Genomic DNA, 21,593 nt, shown 5'->3' with positions numbered 1-21,593 from the left:
TTTGATTGATGTTATAGAGAAGTATGGATGGTACTTCACATTAAATAAAAATCATTTAAATTTTCTTAACATTAGCGTGTTGTTTCTTGAAGGAAATCATATCACTCTTATTGTTAAACCCTGTATATACTATGTATCTTTGCAAGGCAGGATTTTTTAACTTTATTTTAAAAGGTTTTTTGAGATTTCACAACAACAAAAAAAAAGTTTTGGCAATGCCGACCAGAAATTTTCCACATATCGGACTACTTACTGCATTTTTGGCATGGAAAGCTCCGTCATTTAATGAAGTACCTTCAAAAAATTTAAAGGCATGGAATATTTTCTAAGGCAAATATTTAATCTAAAAAGAAATTGTTAAAACGGCACCACCATAGCATATAGCTATCAGAAAATCTGACCGATCAAGCTCATGATTAAGACCTTTATATGCTCCCCTATGCTATCAAAAATATACTTGAAGGGCATTAAAGCTTCCTAGCAGCCGAAATGAACATTTTTTCTTGTTTTAATTTCAAAATGAGTATATTTAAAGTTTTAAAAATTGAAAACAAAACGATGCAGATTTGGTGTTTTTGTTTACTTAAAATGATTATACTTACCAAAAACCTAATTCAAGTAAAATAAAATAATTGGAAAGTATTATTCACGAATTGGATTTCTCAAAAAGAAGATTAGGTTCAATATTAAAAATCCATTCATAATTAGTTTTGGTGGGTCATCCTAATATATACATGTGTTTTTTAAATACATAATTTTGAAAAACGAAAAAGTGTTAGCACAAGCAAATATATTTAAAAAATACAACGCATACTAGCGTTAATAATATTGTTAAATTTAACACTAGTTACCCAAAAGAGTAGTTATAAACTAGTTTGCTTTGTGGAACCTAACACATTACCAGGGACTTTCTACACCGCTATATTGTATTGTATATTGTCCGTGTATTGGTGTGCGTTTATTTGCATTTGCTGCCAATGCGTGCGCCTCTTGAATTTTTATTCCTTTTAGCCGCATTCATGTGTGAACGCAACGACCTCGTTCGTGGCAATTTCGTTGGCTGCGTGTTTTGCTCTGTTTTGTTTATTGTTTGAGCATACAGTCACACATTTGCACTGGCATTTGCATGCACAAGCATACAGACAGCAAAGCGTTGCAAGCACTCGTTGCGTTTTGCAGACACTCGGAGCGTTTCAGCTTTTGTACAAGTGCTGTGCATGTGTATGCGTTTGGGTGTGTATGTGTGCGTGTGATGGCCTGCTGAGGTTAATTGTGCCCCGAACGCAGCACTCGACACTCGAAACAACAACAACACCAAAAGCGGTACTACCGCAAGGCCCCAAGACACAGTCAGCCTCGTTGCACGTTGCACGCTGAGCCGAATGCTGCCACATGTGCCCACCGCCAGCCGCACAGCAGTACCAGCCTCAGCTGGGGGAGGTCGTCTGCATTCAAATCCTGTTAGCAAAATCTGTTTTCTGTTTTTCTTTCCGATTTCATTTTCATTGCAACTTTTTTCCTTTTCCTTTTCATTTTCGTTTTCATTTTTGTTTCTATTTTCATTTTCAGTTTTATTTCTGTTTTTGTTGTTGTTGCTTTCTGCAGCTATTGCATTGTTATGTCGCCACTCTTGGTGCCGCGTGCCGTTTTCTACTTTCCAACCAGCGCTGGCAGGTACACTCCGTCAGGCCGCGCTGGCGTATGAGTGACTTTCACTGCTGTTTGGAGGTTGCAGTTTCGCAGTGAAACTTGTGGCGGCAGCACGCGTGACACGCTATAACGGTTCGCCAAATTAGTGGCCGCTATAAAAAGTGAAACTATTTTTGACATTTTCTGAGTTGCATTGTGGCACTTGATTGAGACAGCAAGACATTCAAGACAATCTCGTGCGCAACAACAAGACAGCAATTTAACTAATTGGATTATGTAAGCGCTTTCAAGCAAATTGAAATATTTGTTTTGGAAAGTAAAATAAAGTTGCAAATATGTCGCTTGAAATAACGGTTGATATTTATAATCCACTGAAGTGAGATTTTAGACATTTTTTTAAGTGAGCTACGAACTACTGTTATAATTTGTGTTTGTGACTTTAATAAAATCATGGACTAAAATTTCTACTAAAATAAATTTTAAGTGTAACTTTGCATGTTTCGCTGTAAAACTTTGGATCAACAACAAATTTTGTATAATTCCGATTTTTTTTTTTCAACTTTACAGATCGAAATGCGTCGCAATTGTGGCAATAAGATCGTCGAAGAGGATGAAGAGTGTGATTGTGGCACGATTGAGGAGTGTGCCTTGGATCCATGTTGCGATGGCATCACCTGCAAGCTGAAATCAGAGGCTCAGTGTGCCGGTGGCGCTTGTTGCAGTGAATGTCGAGTAAGTATTTGCATTTGTTTTTGTGCTTATGATGCATAGAATTGGTTGATTAATGGTGTGCTGATAATGACAACAGTTTTCATAATTCATTTAATATATGCTCGGCTTAGAACTACAATACTTCGTTTGGGTTAGCTGTTTCAGTTTCAACAATCAACTAGAGGAATCTTAGAAAAGCGTCTAATTCTTTTGTATCTATATAAGAAACTTTATTTGGCTTTGATTAAACTTGCATTTGTATTTTTATTTCAAATTAAAAAACACTGTTGAATGCATCTTTTTGGAAAAAGTATTCTCTGAAAATATGTATTTATTAGTGCCTACTTATGTGGAAGAATATATAACAAGATTATAATAATATGGAGCGGAAAAAATATTTGATAAAATCTGTTTACTATAACTGAAACTACAGAATAGGAATATAAACTTTTAAAGTTTTTTCAATGAGAAGTTTAATAGCTTCTAAAGAGAAAACGTCAACAACAAAGTTTATACCTTTTCTGGTGTTCATGGTCTATGAGCATTTGTAGGGTTTCCAGTAAAAAATATAAGAAATACGGTAAAAACAATCAGTAAATTTGTTAACTATTTCATTATTTTTAATTTATTTTTTGACTATATTTATATAGCATAAATTTTTTGCTGGGCAGTCTGCAAACTAATCTTCACAAGCATTCTTCAAATTATTTTTCCTTAGCTTCAAAAGTTGTCCATTGTATAGGTAGAAACTATACACATCCTACCTTATTAGCATGGAGAATGCAGACAAATTCAATATACCGCAAATTGAAATCAGAAGTAAACTTTCAAAAAAAAATATTTCTATCCTTTTGCAAGTATTTTAGGCCTTAAGTTGACCATAGAAAAGGACTTATATACAGTTGTAAGGACGAAAAAGCGAATTTTTCAGACATATTTCTTAGGAAACATTTTAATTTATTGATTCAAAAATTTTTACACATATCACGGTATCTTTTTCTGTATTTTGAAACTAAGTATTAGTAAAAATATTTATTTAGAAAGGAACTACAGATGAACTCTGGTATCTCCTCTCAAGAGAGGTCTGTCAAAAGACAGACGTTTTGCGGTGAGCACTATATTTCTCAGCTGGATCCTCTGAAACTAAAAAACCAAACAGATTTCGTAAAAGTAATGTTAAAACCAATAAATTAAATCGAAAGAATAAGCAAACTAAAATTGCGGTTTCTCCAAAAAAAAAATCAATTTTTGGCCAAAATTTCGGCTTTAAATTGTTTATAAAAAAATATTTATAAAAAATATTTAAGAAGCTCGTGTTAAAATTGGAGACCAATCGGTTTAATCTTTTTCGACTTTTAAAACACCATTTTGAGAAAAAAAGTTTGACCTTGTTCAAGCACTCTGACACGCCTTTTTAAATTTGTGTTTAACTTCGAAAATATTCACGTGAACGATATGAAATTTTCTTTGTGTATTCTGAGATGTACATATGTACATTAAGAAAATAAAATAAATAAAATCTATTTTTTGAAAATGAAGTGAGGCAACGTAAACAAGTTGGTATTCGTGAGGCCAAGTAAAATCTCATTTCGTAACTAGAGATGCAGTTGAGTCGAGTCCGTTGTGATGTGTGGGCGCCTCGTGCCTACCACAAATTAAAAAATTAACAATTCCAGCAAACTCGTCTGGGTCGTAGAAGAAAATATATCCAAAATGTTTCAACTTTAGTCGTACGTAAGCTGGACAGTGGAGGAGGAAATGTCCAGGTGTTGAGTACCTATAGACAATGTGCTTTTGGAACACCTATCATTACGACGGTATTAATCTTACTTAGTGCAAGTAGTTCATTAGAGCTCTCGGAACGAACTGCTACTTGTGCAGATGAAAACGCTAATAACATAAAATTGATTTTACCCCAAATCTTTGAAGTTGGTGATTTCGTGCTAATGCGGTAGCTTTAGTTAAGTGTGACTATTTTACACACAATTTTATCCCCATTACTTTTTACTTATCGACTAGAAAAATGATAAGTTCACTAATTCGTATCTCCAACATTAAACAGCGACAACAGAAACATTAGAGACATAAAAAGGATTCAAGCAAATCGGTACATAATACCCTAATTGAAAAGATTATAGTTCTCCAATCGAATTTTAATGTATTTACTTTATGGTATTCTAATTTAAAATTGTAGTTTGTCTAAGCAATCGCCAATTATATTCTATAAGTAGATAGAATTCCACTTTTGATTTCGACTGTAGGACAGATTTACAATTATTAACGAGTTAATCGTAATTTGCGTTGTTGGATACAAGCAACAATTTATTCTAACTTCCCGTCAAACAATTAGTATATCATGAAATACACTATTGATTTTAAGGGTAGTGGAGGTGTTTACACTTTTTGGGAACAGTTTTAAGGTTAGGTTAAGTAAGTTACATGGCTGGTTTAGAAAGATCACACGTTGACTGCTATATGCAGTCCTCTGTGAAGCCATAGAAAGGAAAAACTTCTATGTTCGAGCTTATAAGTTAGCAAAATGCTTAGTAGCCAATACAAATTTCCAAAGACGTTTAATTTCCATTCCCGCCAGTTCGGTGGGATTTCTTAAATGTGCTCCCAGGTGTTTAAGCCTTGACATCCCAAACGTGGGACAGTCAAGACAAAAGTGTTGAGCTTTTTCCAACTCGCCTTCTTCCATACGGCTTCTTTAGATGTTAAGATTCCTAGCGTTACAACCTAAACGCCAATAGGACAATGGCTTGTTAAAACCCCCACAACTAGAAAGAGGCAAAAGATCACTAAATCTCCAAAGAGATTGTGGTCGAGCGTTAGCCAAGCTCACACGAAGCCTAATTATTCTGGTCCGCTCTCATTCTACTAATAACGGTTCTACGGTGAGTTTCCTTGTTAGCCCATCAACTCTAAAATCGCGTACGATTCTGCTGCGGTCTGACGCATATACCAATCTTATCACAAAGAGACTCGATGCTATTGATAGCGAGGTTAGGCATTCCTTGATCAACCCTGAATGCACTGTTAATGAGTTCAACGCAAGTAACGCCGCCCTGCTATCAGAGTGCATGGTCACTTCTCTCAACGAGCCTTCACTCCGGAGCAGTAAATCTACTGCTACCTTAACGGCTACAACCTCGACTTGAAAAACACTCCAATAGTCAGGATGTCTGAAGCTGGAGTCGATAGGGAGCTCTCCACCAACTTTGAGTTGTGGGAAAACTCTAAAAATTTTGAACATAAAAAAATCCGATGTAAAACGTTCATAAGAGCGGTATAAAAACACTCATAACTTCATCAGGCTTCAACAGACTTGAACAAAAAAGTTAAAACCCCTACTCCCGCTCTACGATCGAAAGGTCTGATAATATTTATCCCCTAAAAGAAACCTTTTCTGCGTCTACGTGACAAACTATTCTCCTTTCTCGCATATATTCTTCATTTAACGAGTTTTATATCCTTCGTTCGACGTTTAGCTGCGGCCAAAAGACTATGTCTGTCGTGATGCGCTCAACGAATGCGATCTGCCAGAGTATTGTGATGGCGAAAGTGGTCACTGCCCAATGGATGTATTTCGGAAAAATGGATCGCCGTGCGGGCACTCAAAGGCAGGATTGTCGTCCGGTAAGTCAACCGCATTTTTTTTTTATAAAGCTACACCATACTTACATATATCTTTAATAAATTAACATTTTATGGCAAATTTTAAAGTAATGAACAACTCTTTTTACTACTTTTCACACGCAAGGCTACTGCTTTCAAGGTGACTGTCCCACTTTGAATTTGCAGTGCGAGGCGATTTGGGGTTATGGCGGTTTGGCGGCAGATCGCCAGTGCTATGAGCAGTTCAACTCGAAGGGTTCGATCAACGGCCATTGTGGGCGTGACTCCAATGAACATTATATTAAATGCGAGCCAGAGTGAGTATTTTTCTTAGTTTTTATATATTTTTCACTTTTTAATTGTATAAAATTTAATTATGTATTAAAATTTAACGGCAATTTGGCAAATTTCATTTCTCAGAATTCCATTAAATTAAACTCAAATGCGTTATGAGTTATATTGAATATATTTTTTTGACTGTGTTGCAAATACGCCGAATTTCTTCCAACATATTGACTTCATTATGCCTAAAATAGCATTACCATTATCCATATTAATTTATAATCGGCTTTTTTCAGATAATTTTCAATTTCCAATTTGCTATTAGGCTCTCCTCTTTGCTTGCGCATATGTAATGATGTTTATTTTCGCTGTTTATTTTTAGGAATGTCCAATGTGGCACATTGCAGTGCAAGGAGGGCGAACGCCAGCCAGTTAATGATGGCATTGATCAGCTTTATTCGAGTACAGTTATCTCAATCAAAGGAACGGAATATACATGCAAGTAAGTAGATACATACACACTGACACATAAATTACTTGATTAAATAACGTTACTTTGTGAAGCGTTTTTTTGATTTTTTTTGGAAATGAACGAATTTGCAAATTAAATTGGTTTGATCGTTGTTTTTTGGTGGAATCAAGTGTTCATTTTTTTTATAAAACCAACATTTTTACTTATTTCAAAATCAAAATAATAATTCGCATAGATTTTTGTTTTAAAAACAATTGCTGCGAATTTTTCGAAATAGATTGCGTCTTAAAACAGAGTATTAAATTAGATATCTAAACGAAAATTTTACAAAAAATAGGATGAATAAGACAACATGTTTATATATTATATAATAGGTTACCTATTATATTACCTATTAAAATATATTAAATGTGTGTGTCGTAAGTAATTAAAAATGGCTTTATTTTGTATATCAATATCTTTCCCCTGCCAATACAATCTCACATTAACTTTCGAATTTCAAAGAAATTTTCCAGTAAAATTGCGACTTCAAAATATTTAACGTTTCGCCATACTAATGAGAGTTAATTAAGTATTGATTTTCAAGCTTATTTCCTTACATATTTTCCCCTCCACTACTAAGGAGATGTACGAGTATAGATTATTATTATGAGACATGTGGCGCTTGTTAGTGTTGTAAGGTCGTACCTAAACCCTCTTTGGGGAAGGTCAAAAATTAAGTGTCGTCGAAATCACTTAGTTGTAGGTCTAGGAAATAGGCTTATTCGACAGGGTCAAATCAAAAGAAGAGAATCAGTTTAGTAGTGAATGAGGTGGTTAATGTCATTCGAAGACTCTTTGCATGAGAGGACATATAGTTTGTATGTCAGTGTTTTTTCTGGATAAGTAGGAGCTTATACGACTACTAACGAAAACTAGAATTTAAGAATGATATATCCAATTTTAATAAAATTTTTTCTGCTTTTTTTCATGATGGTTTAGTAGAATATCTCCCATTTAAGTTGATTTCGCTTAATTCCTAAAAATATGAAGTTCTCATAAGCCTAACAAGATGTACGATATATGGAGTTGTGGAACCCTCTGTAAACGTTGTTTCTCTTGCGCTTCTGCTAACTTCGAGTTGTCATTCTGTGATTGCATTGTCGGGTCACGTTGCCGCTTCGATGTGTACTCATCCATCAATACTTCACGTTTTCATCGTTTTCTATTAGCCTTATGTTCCTTTTTAAATCAAAAACTTTGCGGTCGCCTTCCTGTTAAAAAAAAAAAAAAGAACTCCTTGAAAAGCTTCTTTTCCTCTACAGATGCTTGCTTTTCACGACGTCCAACTGATGCTGTTCTAACAAAATAAAATACATTTTAAGAAGTTAACTCTAACAGTGAAGCAAAGTATATTTTAGATGATGAATTAAAAAGAAGAAATGGATATCAAGCAAGCACTATTAACAGTTTTATGGATCAAACATTTCCATCGCTGGTCTTAGTTCATTGTTTTTCAAATCAAACTTGATATAAAAGCAAGATGAAATGATCGTTTTATGCAGCGGCCTACGTAGCGGGCATATCTGTCCAAATTTTCCATCATGGACAGACAGATACAAATAGTCTGTGCTTCACGGATATTGATAAGAGCAAGCCCATTCAATCTAGAGCTGCAGATATCTTATTACAGTGAGTTGAACTTATGTCACAAATATTTAGAGTTTAAACTAATGTTTTTTGCTTTTTCCATCGAGTATGCTCGAGCAGAATCTGATGTTCAGAATAAGGAGTTTCAAATGCCTAAAATACTCCTTTTCGTGCGCCTATGGACTTGCGTGCCTTCTAACTTCATTTCACTTTGATCACATATATGAACACTATCTAAAACTACATTAGTTCGTCGATTTTTACGATTCCTGTTTTATTTAGATTTCCTGATATATGATTTGGTCTATTTTACGTTATGCGGAACCGACTTGAACATATTTTTGATAAATTTGATTATCAAAATTACATGGCTTCCTCGAGTAGAAGTTTAAGAGCCACTGTACACGTATAGTATAACAATAAAAAATCTCAGAAATGGTATATAGTATGTATACAGCACAGAAAACCTAGCAGATTATAAAAAAAAAGTTATTAAGTATGAAAATTAGAAACAAAATGGTTGCTGGTAAAATATATATTTTATAAAATGAAAGGTGTAAAAAATATAAAAATAAATTCTTGCTTAATCATTCTTAACAAAAATATTATAACTCAGCCAGATATATAATTCAAATTGATTGATTAAAACAATTATAAAAAATTTATCTTTGCTAAATAAAATGCACTGTGAAGGATATTAATGGTTGGGTGCAGCCAAATTTAAATTTTTATTTTTTTAATTTAATTTTATTTTATTTTGTTGATGAGTTTCAAATTATTTTTTCATGGGATTACTTCGCTTTTCCACTGCAATATACTAGAATTTTTTGAGCACAACTTCATTTCGCAAGTTTCTGACTTTTGTTTATTCCACCCAGTATATCCTGCTTAACCTCATAATCCACTGTCAACATTACATGCATACAAAATGAACTTAATCTCTTATCCGCTTATTTTCTGTAGAGCCACTAGCGGTCAAGTGGGCGCTAATGAGTATCCGGAACATGGACTGGTAAAGGATGGTACGCCATGCGGTACTGATTTGATTTGTCTGAATCAGACTTGTGTCAGCATATTTCCACACGTCGATTCAACCAAATGCCCAACAGATTCACAGGGAAAAGAGTGTTCAGGACGCGGGGTAAGTGGAAGAAAATTAAAAGCAAACAAGATGCATGCGAAATTAAGCAGTAATTTAAACTCATATTGAAAACGCTACAACCTCAACTCTATAAGAATTGTTGTTGCAAATATAAAAACAAAAAAAATATAATTACAAAAACGCAAAATAATGCGCTGTGAGCGCAGTCATGAATAGTTTATGCGGTTGGACTCATGCTCTTATGCAAATGTTGCATTTCGCACATCTGAGCATGCAACATCAGAAACAACAACAGTGGTAATATAATTTTAATTTTTTGCCGTGCTTTAACATTATAAAATTTCTGTCATGACTTTATGCAGCAAAGTCGTCATTTTAAACGCAATTCCGCGCCTCAACGCCAGTCAATGGGCACTGCTGCTGCGCCCGCTCCCTGCTTGCAGCATTTCAAGCATTTTTGCGTGTGACCATTTAACCATTAAAGTATTTAACCCACAATAATGAGCGGCGCTGCAAAAGTGATTACACAGCCGCAGTCTCATTACGGCCGCCCCTCGGCATGACAGTCTCATAAATACACTCACAAAAAAATTAAATAAGTTAAGGAAAGAAAAATATCAATCGCCTGCATGATATATGTACTTTAACGATGAATGTAAATCAAGAATATTTGTGGTTAAAATGTGGCATGCCGTGGCGAGTGCGACGAATGTTACGTATACGACATGGTGGCCGCGAGACGCCAGCCATAATTCTTAACGATGGCGCGAGCCATTCAGACCCACAACAATGCGCGTTCTTATGCAATACAAATGCAAACGAAATTTATATATATATATATATAAATATATGTGTGTGTGTGTTTGCCTACAGTAATCACCTGAAATGCGACCGTAAATTCCATGCAGTGACTCATTTACGGTCAGTAGTGCTGACATACTATCAACCAACAGTAATGTATGCACCATACAAGCTATAATAACAACAACAAAAATTAAAATAACAACGACAAAGACTGCCCGAAGCACTAAAGTATAAAATAAAAGCTCACACAAACACGAAGCAGTTATCTCTGCGTACGCACCGAACGCCGGCAGAGCTCATTATATTGGGTCATCGCTTGGACATGCGTGTGCAACGCCACGTCCGTAAATGTATAAATACGCTTAAGTGTAATTAAAAATTTAAAATATTTCCCAAAGCTTTTACACATAAACACAACAAACGCCTGATTGGTTGGGTGGCGCTGGTCCAAATTATAGCTTTTATGGTTCGGTCAGTGGCTCGCACGCTGCCTCACTGTCTCACTACTTTACGGCCTGTCTGCCTGACTGACTCGCTGGCCACGCGGCTGGTTGCTTCTCTGTTATATTTGCTCTGCTCGTTGCTGCGTAATTTCGCCTGTTTTAATTCATTTTGATAGCCGCGAATTTTAATGGAAATACTGTTTAAATGAAGCTTTTACATTGATTGCATCCATGCATATACATGTGTGTGCGTGTGTGAGACTGCAAAGGCACTATTAATTTTAGCTGTGCCACATGACTAATGCACATCTAAAAATAGATTAGCAAAATGTCAATTTTACAACGGAAACGAAATATGTATGCCACACACTCGTACATGCACATCTACATACATTATTCTAAATTGCGTTTTTCTTTATGCTGCTTTCCATTTGCACAGGTCTGCACCAACACGAATCGCTGCTTTTGCGACATGGGTTGGGGCGGCGTCGACTGTAGCCTTGTAGTTTTACTGACCACACCACTGCCAACGGAAGCGCTGCCAACCGCGGAGAATACTATCAAAATGGAGAAGAAGGAGACGCCATATGGTAAGATGCTTTTGTGCAGATTCTCTTATTTCTGTTGTATAATAATTGTTTCCCGATGCGTGTGAATACGCTATCAAAAAAAAAATCAAATCAAGCAGTCCTTCAAAGTGCATATGATACTTAGAGTAACGCGTCTGGCAGTCAGGCTTGAGTCTGACTTTAAAGTGTTATACCAAATATATTTTTAATCAATTAACTTTGTTCCACAATTCAAGCTTTTCTGCTGTGAATAATTTCTGTTCACAAAAACTGCGAAACATTGGAATTACACTTAGTTTATATTATGGAATTTGAAAATATATACAATTTATTTTTTAATATGCTTCGTTTGGGCAGAATGCAAAGCTTGAGGGTCTAAAAACATGCAAAATAACTCTTTTAACAGAGTTCGTGCAGCGTAGATATGAAGAGAGAAAGAAAAGAATGCTAAAAAATTAACAGCAAGGTTGCTAATTAAATGGAAAACGTTTTGATTTAGAATAAAGATTTACATTTTCCAATTTCCGTTTTGAGATGGGAAATTTTCTAAGTTTAATACCGTTTTTGAGTTTAAATAAAATTTCTTTTTATGTTGAAAAATTAAATTTTCAATTTACTTATATTAAACAATAAAATTTTTAAAATTTTATTTGCAAAATCAAAAAATTTTCAATTCTTAATCTTTTAATTAAGACGTGAAAATTTTATACATATTTCGAAATACCTTGAATTATAAATTGCGATCAAATTTTTTAAAGAAATAATTGGGGTAATAAATAAAAAAAAATTAAATTGAAAAAATGGAAGTAAAAAGGATGAAGCAGGACACATTTACATATTTCTAACACAATAATTGAAAGAAATTTAATATAATTAAAACAAAAAAGTTAAATTATTTTGATATTTTATTTAAAATATATTTGATTTTCAAAAGATAACCAAAATGATAGAACCCGAAGTACGCAAACGCGAAGAAATGTAAATTTTAAAACAATCTCGCTTTTTAATTTTAAATTATAAGCTTGGGATTGTTCTTTTCACTCAAATTAAAAATTTAAAAAATATTAATAATAAAGGTTCCTAAAGTTACAGATTAATAAAAATAAATATTTTAGACCACAGAATAAGAAAAAATTAGCACTTTTTTGTCTTTTTGAGATATTCAGACCTGAATTAACTTGTGCCATGTCAACTTATATTGCAACAAACTGTGGCAAAAGCATACTTTTATTCTCTAAATTCAAAAAGATATCGTTCTAAAGCTAAGCTAAAGCTTCTAAACTGTTTCATATAAATGCTTCAAAACTGTTAGAAACTTTTACTGAACTAAATTTTTTTTTTTTTTTTTTTTTGTAGTTTTTATTTATTTTTTTATTTTTATACAGGACTTGCATTCTGCCCATGTAAACAGCCAATAATAACTAGAACATATGTATATATATATGATATCGACCTCGAATTACAAGCAGTGAAATATTGTTTAGTAATAACTTTGTGTAACAGTAAAATATTCTGATATTGCTTTGGCGTATATTTTGTACTATTGGATTTTGAAATGAAAAATGATAGTTATAAATTCAGCAAACACTGGAAACACGCCTATCAATATTTATTTCTTGAAGTAATTTCTGACAATAAAACTATTACTTTTTGTTATTTCCATGCATATATTTTAGTCAGAGTTTTTCTTTGGTAAAAATAAAATCGTAAGAAACGTCTCCCTTCCTTCATAAGATCCAACAACTTGAAGATCTTAAGACAACTGCTAAGCTCTATAAATTGTATTGTTATTTTATATATAAATAAAAGCAAAAATGAAATAATAAATTTCAATTTTCTAGAATGGTTTTGCGGAAAGCTATGCATGTAGTCAATACTCAAGCAATCCTTAGCTTTTAAAACCCATACATTTATAAAATCACTCACATTAGGGGTATTATAATTATTTATAATACTTAAAGAGGCATTTTAGCCTTAAATTGTTATAATTATTTATAATACTTAAAGAGGCATTTTAGCCTTAAATTGTTTTAAAGTAATTAAGTCTAAATTTCATTTTAAAGTAATGTCGAATGCATTTAAACCTTTGAACTTTCTTCGTACAAAATTTCACTGCTTTGATATTAAATCCTTTTCCCCCTCTCTAAACCGGTTGTGTTATGACAATGGTAATCATATGACAGCATTACCAATCATCAATATATTAAAAAAAAATAACTAAATTTAAAAATCATATATAATGGCACTGCCAAATTTTAGTACTTAATACTCATATAATTTAGAAGAAAGAGCGGTATTTTCGCTGCCGCTGACCTCTCACAGCACAGTTTCAGTTACATTATAAATAATACAAAAATTAATATTTAAACTACTTAAATAGCTTAAAATATATAATTATTTTCCATACTATGTAATGAATTTTTAAGAGTATGAACGTTCTTCAAATTTATTCTTAGCTGCGAATGAACGCAGTGTTGTGTTTTACTAAGTAGTCTCGAGTTTACAAACTTTTAGTTTTACTTGAATACGTTTTATACACAAAAATTGCAAACGTCCATAATTGACTCCTAAACATATGCTTTACAAAATGTTTAAACCCTAAATGTATGCTTCCAAATTGAAAACAAAAAACTGAGTTCAAAATTTTCAAAATTGAAATTTTTACTAAATTTGCTATAAACTATTTGACTTGTATAACCTGGCATTGAACGAATTGGAAATGTTCCTTCCTTCCGTACAACATTTTACAGGCCCTTCAGATCAAAATAGGATCAGCACATTAACCATGGTCATCATATTAACCGTTATCGTGAAATGCGTCTTCATTAGTTTCGCAACTCTGGCGGTTTGCTACAGGTAGAGTACCAAGCAAAATCAAATCGAAACAACAACAACAAATTAACAAGGACAGAAATTCTAACGAAACATGGAAAACTAAACAAATCAATTTATATCTACAGGGTAAACAGCAACAATGCAAGAAATGAGCCTTTAATGAATTTGCACTCTTTTGAGCTTTTAACTAAATAATTTTAACCAAACATCACTTCCAATTTCAGTGAAATTTTTCATAATGAACATTTTAAGAAACCTACTCATTTAGAGCTTTGATTCGCTAAGCTTGCTCGCTTTGTTGCTGTTTACCTTACTTCACAAATTGCCCACTATTCAGCAATCAATAATATTCAAAATATACTTATTGCTACCGGAAATCTGAAAAACATTTATAAAATAACAATTTCAGTTTTTTTTTTATTTTTGAAATACAAATATTATAAATTAATTTTTTTTTTCAAATATTATATTTCGATTTAAACGCTTTCAATTAACAAAATTCACCACTTATTTGTCAAGAAAATTACTTCGTTTTATTTTTTAACTTTCCGTAAAAGTTTTGGCGCAAAATTATCGGATTCTGGGTTTCATAAAATCTAATTACAATATGTTTTACAAGAAAAGTGACGAAGCAATACTCGACGGACTATAAGCAGCACGCAGCAAAAAGTAACTAACGATATTTCGAATAACGGAAATCAAAAACACAGACACAGAAACAGTACAACACTTGAAAAACAACAAAACTGAAATTCACTCAACACAAAATCACAATTGAATTAAATGGTTGCTTGGTTTTCTGTCCTCGGTCTCATTTACGTATAAATGTGTGTGTTGTTCTGGTGCTCCTTATGCCATTAAAAAAATATTAATATAACGAACTACAACAACAAGTAGGCCAATCATGCATTCATGTTACTTAAACTAATACTTAAACACGCATTTATATAGCATTCATGTAACTAAATGTTTTTAGCCTATTAATACATATGTTTTATAACTGTACTTCATGAACTTCTGTGTGGTGTGTGTCTGCAAAATTTTAGTTTTCTATACAGTGTTGCATATTAAGGATAATTCTATGTAATCGTGTGCCTAAGTCCTTTTCTCTTTATTTTTTATTTATATAATATACGAGTGTTGCATACATATGGCAGCGCTGTGCTTACATTTACAAGCATACACAGCTCATATATAATCTTCCACTTTCAATTGTACTATATGTGTAACAGCTATGTTTGTGTGTGTTTCGTTGTTGGTGAATTAAAATTCACTACAAAATATTTTTATACATATATAAGACAATAAGAGCGAGCTATAGCTTTAAACCTTTTTACTTGCATATATGTTTCTATCATTAACTCATTCCTATTTCAATGGCATTAAGCTTTTTAAGTTTTGCGAAGCTGAATCTACTGTACATATCTATCACAGTACAAAAGTCCTAGAATCATTACTCGAATAGCCGTTTCAGACAGCTGCTAAATTTAATCAACTAGATCAACCGTTCGTCTCAATTTACCGTATTATTGAGAAAGTTACTATCTGTGCAATTATATTGGCAATAAAATCAAGTAGAAGTTGAGAGAAACGTAATATCATTATAAAAACTAAAATTCTCTCTTGAAACTATTGTTGACTAATGCTTCTACTATAAGAGGATGACAGCAACTAAAGTCAGCATGCTTAAAAACGTTCATGGCAACACAGAAATAAATTTGTGACAGAAATCGTTAAATAAACATAAAAAATTAAACATTTTCCTAAATATCATTCAATGTACACGAACAATCTGCAACAATTGTCCGACTTTGACATTTCCGTATACTATATGGTGATCCATTTCAAGAATCTTTACTTTTTTAAGCAAAAGCTACAGAAACTTCAAATTTAATGGAGAATAACATTATTTGGCAGATTATGTCTTTTAAATATCTACGTAAGTACGTAGTAAGTCCATCCATTGAGTCCGATTTTCGATGACTACGTCGAGCACTTCGGCGCGTAACTGGCAAATGACATGCTCATAATGTGGATATAGTATTATATACAACAACTTGGATACATGTGGAGTAAAATTTGGATATCAGTCTGTATTTTTTCAAATTGCTCTCAATTTTACTGTGCAATTAAGTATTTTTTTAATCAGCCAAAAATTTAACATAGGGAATTTAAATGTTAATTTTTTAAATCTTTCCAATGGATAACTTGCATAATAAGTCAAAATAACGGTTATTGGATGCAACAAATAAAAGTTTCATATAATCAAAGTGAGTTTAACCACCAAACATAAATGTTTAATTTACATATGTCTTACTTGCCTCAGCTAATTACCTATATTAATAAGGTCATATAAGCATTAGCGCAACAATTGACTACATTAGTCGGAAGAAACTGCTAAAAATAAGCTATTTCAACTTTCAAACACATTTATTTGTAATTAGCACAAAAAGTTACTGCTACCTATTACTCAGGGTATACATATAGCAGTGAGGTTAGAAAGCTTTATCACAAATATTACATGGACTATAATATAATGAACTCAAAGAGAGTTCGAATTTTGACTTGGTTAAAAAAAAACGCTATACACAAATACAGTTCTGTCATTGACGTTTACAAATTTAATTCATTAAAAATGAATATAAAAATAAAATGCTTTAGCCGCAGCACGGTTTCCTGTCAAAATTTCGCTTTTAATTACTTTCAACAAGCCATGGTCAATGTGCTTTTGAATGGCATTTTCCTATTTTCGTTCGTTTATTATTTATTGATATTTTTGGCCAACAGTTATGTGCATGCATACATACATACATACATACATTTTACTAATAGAGAATTTGCGCTTTGCTAATGCAATTGTTAGCATTTTGCCAATATTCATCGCAATTTATACTTTCCATTTTGTGCACATCAATGACGTGCATTTTAGCTTTGATTTTATGTTATCAATTTATTTGATCACATTTCATAGTCACGCGCCACATGCCACATGCCACATGCCACACGCTCGTTATGCAACACCAGCAAACGGCGAATCAACTCCAACAGTTAATTTATTTATTTTTTATTTCTATGTAACTGATGATTTGCGATTTTAGTTTTATTTTCATAATTCACTTTGCAAACTATCACTACGTGTTCTCAAAAATATCGCCAGTTGATGAATAGATATGCTTTTGGTTTTTATTTTTATTATTTTCAAGCGCAAACTTTCGATGTGTTAGAATATATGAATATACATGACAGGTGACCAATATAATCTAATCTGACCTATGTATATTCACACAGATTATTGCATTCAAATATGGTGAATACATCTATTTTCTTTTAAAACTGTAATTTTTAGGAAACAAAGCCAAACAATTTTCTTAATTTCATAGCTTTATTCACTTAGTTTATTTATTTTTAGTGTTGTGTTTTTTCAACTTCTTAGATATACATATAAAAGCCTTGACTTTAAAGAATAATCTATATATAAATCAACTCCTTTGGAATGTTAATGTAATTATATGATTTTCGAATAGTAGGAATATTTGCTTATATATGGGAAACAACTTTCCGAAAAGCCTTAAGAAAAGGAATTAGATCTCTTCTCACTATTTTTTTATAAATACGCACGACTATACATATATATATATACTATCTAAGCCTTCTCACCAGCCCTATCGAAAAAGACTACATAATTAAAGTTGCCGATCCAGATTTTTTCTTTACGGATAGCTATTGAAGTCAGTTTAAAAATAAAAGATTTTTTGTAAAATCAATTTTGTTTATAAAAAAAATCAATAACGAAGTTTAAAAATCGTAAAATGCTTTGACAACTATTCTTGAACTGTTGTCTAACTTAGGCACATCTGTAAACTATAATTCTTGATGGTAATCGATAATACACGAAAAATAGTGACTGCCGCCTCAGTTGCCTCTGATAGGTAGCCGTAATGTAACTTTTGATATACTATCCTACTGTTCTCGAATATACTCATATGTTCACTAATATATTGATTAATACTAGACACCAAGGTGGTCGCCTTAGTCTAAGTGCAGCACCATTCTATGGGTTGGAGACTTGGCTACCAACTTAACTAACCGCCCTATATGTAAAGGGTTTTCCAAAATATATTTCCATTTAGTGTGAAGTACAGGCGATACAATTAAACTTTGATTTCTCTGCAACACCATTCAAATGGCCTCCACGATTTCTTTTGCAGGAACTGATTTCATTAACCCAATTTTCGTGTAGAAAAATCATTTTCTAACGTTTGAAGTGAGTCTGGTTTACTGCTAAACCCAAGGGCTTCAAACAACTCCACTAGAAATAGTCTAGTGTTGTTAAATCATAACTTTTTGGAGGCCATTTAATGGCAAAAATTCTTAATATAATCGAATTTTCAAACTTCTCTCGCAATAATACGGTTGTTGCCCGTGCTGTGTGGCACGTAGCGCCATCTTGTGGAAATCAAATATAAAAGGTTGGTTATCACCGATCTATACCGCACTCCATTGACAGTAACGGTATCTCCAGCTACAATGCAATGCATAATTTGTGGATTTTCTTTGCACCGGAATCGACAGTTTTGTTAATTTTTCGCACCACTCAGACGAAAGTGAGCCTCATTGAAGAAGATGATTTTCTTAAAAAAATCGTTATTATTTTCAAGTTGTTCCTAGGTAAAATCATGGATTCAAACCCAAACTCCTTCTCAAAGTTCGCAGAGTTGTGGTTATTAGTTAGTTACAAATTTAAATTGTCCTTGTCCGTTGTATAGTGAAATGCCGAACATTATTCTTTTGAAGCTCTGCCAATCTCAAAAACTGAACTCAAGTGGGTTAATGTAAAGTGGATTCGGTCTAAATATTATATAAAATTATATTTTTTGTTATTTTCTAAACACAAAAAATGTATTTTCTATTGAAAAATAATGTAATTCAAAAAAATATATTTTTTATTATTTCGTTATTTGAAAAACATTTACTTGTTTTTAGTTTTTAACTTTTTGCAAAAATTTTTCACTAATGTAAGTTTTTGCATAAAGTAGCTCGCTGTCACCCGTTGTCTTATAATATTTTATTATTTTTTTCGAGCCACTAGTTTTTATTATGTAATTTTTGAAGCGAGACTTGACTAATCATGCTTAAAAAATATTTATTTAAGCTAACCAACCACAAATTGCTTTTAAGTCATATTTTTTAAAACTAAAAAAATTACAAAGTGGAAGCTATTTTCGAATTAAGTAAATTTGCACTGAATAAACACATAAAATAGCACACTGTACATCACACTCACCACTGTATGTATGTATCATCTGATCACCGCATCTTAAGAACTCTGTGTGTGATGTGACCACATGTGTCTTAATGTATTGATCCTATGTCACGTGTAATTGTTCCTAATACATAATTGTGTATATTTGTGTATAATTCGTATGGTGAAGAAATTCAAATAAATCAAAAAAAAAAAAAATATATATATATATGAACTTTTATACAAGTTGTATGTACGTAACGAAGCATAAAGTACATGCTTTTTTATTAAAAAAGTAAATATGTATATTTTATATATATGTATATAGTTATTTTTCTTCTTTACTACAACTTTCACTATTTGTTTTGTATTTATATAAAATTAAATGCAGTCAAATAATTACATAACTTGTGCAGAATACGAAAATAGTTGGAAAACAAATTTTCAGAATATATTTTTCAAAGGAAAGCAGTTAAATGCTGACTATAACGCCATTACAGAGCTATAAAGCACGATTGTACAAAGGATTAGCATTATTTAAAGTATAAATTGCCCGAAGCTGAAAGATACACACATTTCACATGTACATATATATATATGTGTATGAATTCTTTATGCGACAGACGTTAGCACAATACCGAATTCGCTGCAATTGTCATGGCACTAACACATTTGTCAAGTTTTTGGATGCAAGCCAGCTAAATTTTAAGAAATCAGCCAGCAAAGAAGTCATGTGAAAGACACTTCATGTACGTGCCGAGCATAACAACTGCGTAGACTGGCGAAGTTTTTGCTCCAAAGCGTAGTAAAATAAAATAATAAAATAAAGACAGCGCCAATGTAAACACCCAAACGCTCCAAATCATTACTGCTCACACTTGCATACGAGTGGGGATTGTTACTACTCCGCATCACACATATATACTACACTATATACATACATATGTATATGGCCATTTCGTACTACTTTTCCACTATTGCCACTTTTTCGAATCCGCCTCACTCATTGCTCCTTGCCAAATCAAATCAAATCACATCACAATGCGTGTATTAGTGGATTACCATTGTCATAGTAGTTGAGGTTGCTGGTGTTGTTGTTGTTGTTACATTTATACCTGATTAATATTGCAGCCAGCAACCACAAACAACCGGCACAGCGGCCAAGAACGCTTCAATCAAACTGAAGTGCTCGTATTTATTGCTACATACAAACTATATAACAGTTTTAGTGCCACTGTAGCAGTTAGACACCTGCGTAACTTGTTTCCTTGGCGAAGTAAAACGAGAATTATTTAATAAATATGCCTTTCTCCTGTATTTAAGCCAAACAATCATATAATATATATCCCTACTATATTGACTTATGCCAATCAAATGAAATTCTAAACTTTATTTTTATACAAACTGCGCGTTACATATACAACATCAACTGCACCACAAACTACAATAACCAACGCCTAAATATCGTCCATGTGTCGTTCACAACGCTTGCGGAACAACAACAATAACAATGTGTATACGACGCCCAACTTTGTGTGCTATATATTTTTTTTGGTTCTTGTGCTACTAAACTGAAATGCTGAAATCTTTTACAATGAATATACACTACACCTATATACATATGAACATTTTATATAAAACATATTTTCTTAAACAACTACAAACCAAACCACATATACCGCTTCCCTGCTCCTACCAAAAAAAAAATCACAAAAAATAATTTTACCTACTTTCCCACAACCCATTACCCGCCCCACCCACTGTAAATAAATATGTATAATATTACACAACAACAAATGAAAAAAAAAAATAATACAAAAAACAAAAAAAATCACCTATTTGCCACCAAATAACAACTAAAACAATAACAACGTTCACACTCGTATAGAGAACTACCACGGCTCAAATACAGTATTCCTGGTCGGTGTACTAATGTCAGTTGTTGGGTTCGTTTTTGTTACTTTCACCTTGATGGCACTGTGCTACAGGTCAGTTGTAGTACATAGAAACTTCTCCCTGTGTCTGAGGTTAGTTGAAAAGAAGTAATGAAAAACTTAAATCAAGAAAAACAAATACAAAAATACCAAACGCAAAAAACAGTTACCTATTCTGGAAAAAACTAATTTCAAAATTAATTAAAACCAAATTTTATTTGAAAACAAATTTAAAAAACATTAAAAATCAACTGCCAGCAAGCGTTTCGCTAACACTGAAATGCTTTGAATCAGTTAATTCT

At 32.7% G+C, this 21,593-nt stretch overlaps 1 protein-coding gene across 1 annotated transcript in view; it reads left to right on the top strand.

The window, feature by feature from the left end:
• The window catches only part of LOC108973647, a 136,606-nt gene that overhangs the window by 89,057 nt on the left and 25,956 nt on the right, over positions 1–21,593 (top strand). The window contains exons 8-14 of the mRNA XM_018941038.1: positions 2,218–2,382; positions 5,853–6,000; positions 6,125–6,296; positions 6,644–6,763; positions 9,326–9,503; positions 11,151–11,301; positions 21,246–21,345. Coding sequence (XP_018796583.1) covers positions 2,218–2,382; positions 5,853–6,000; positions 6,125–6,296; positions 6,644–6,763; positions 9,326–9,503; positions 11,151–11,301; positions 21,246–21,345 — 1,034 coding nt within the window. The remainder of the gene's footprint in view (positions 1–2,217; positions 2,383–5,852; positions 6,001–6,124; positions 6,297–6,643; positions 6,764–9,325; positions 9,504–11,150; positions 11,302–21,245; positions 21,346–21,593) is intronic.

This window comes from Bactrocera latifrons, unplaced genomic scaffold (assembly GCF_001853355.1).
Source record: "Bactrocera latifrons isolate USDA-ARS-PBARC rearing strain unplaced genomic scaffold, ASM185335v1 scaffold_5, whole genome shotgun sequence".
Taxonomy (NCBI): Eukaryota; Metazoa; Arthropoda; class Insecta; order Diptera; family Tephritidae; genus Bactrocera; species Bactrocera latifrons.
This window is presented reverse-complemented; position numbering and strand designations above follow the sequence as displayed.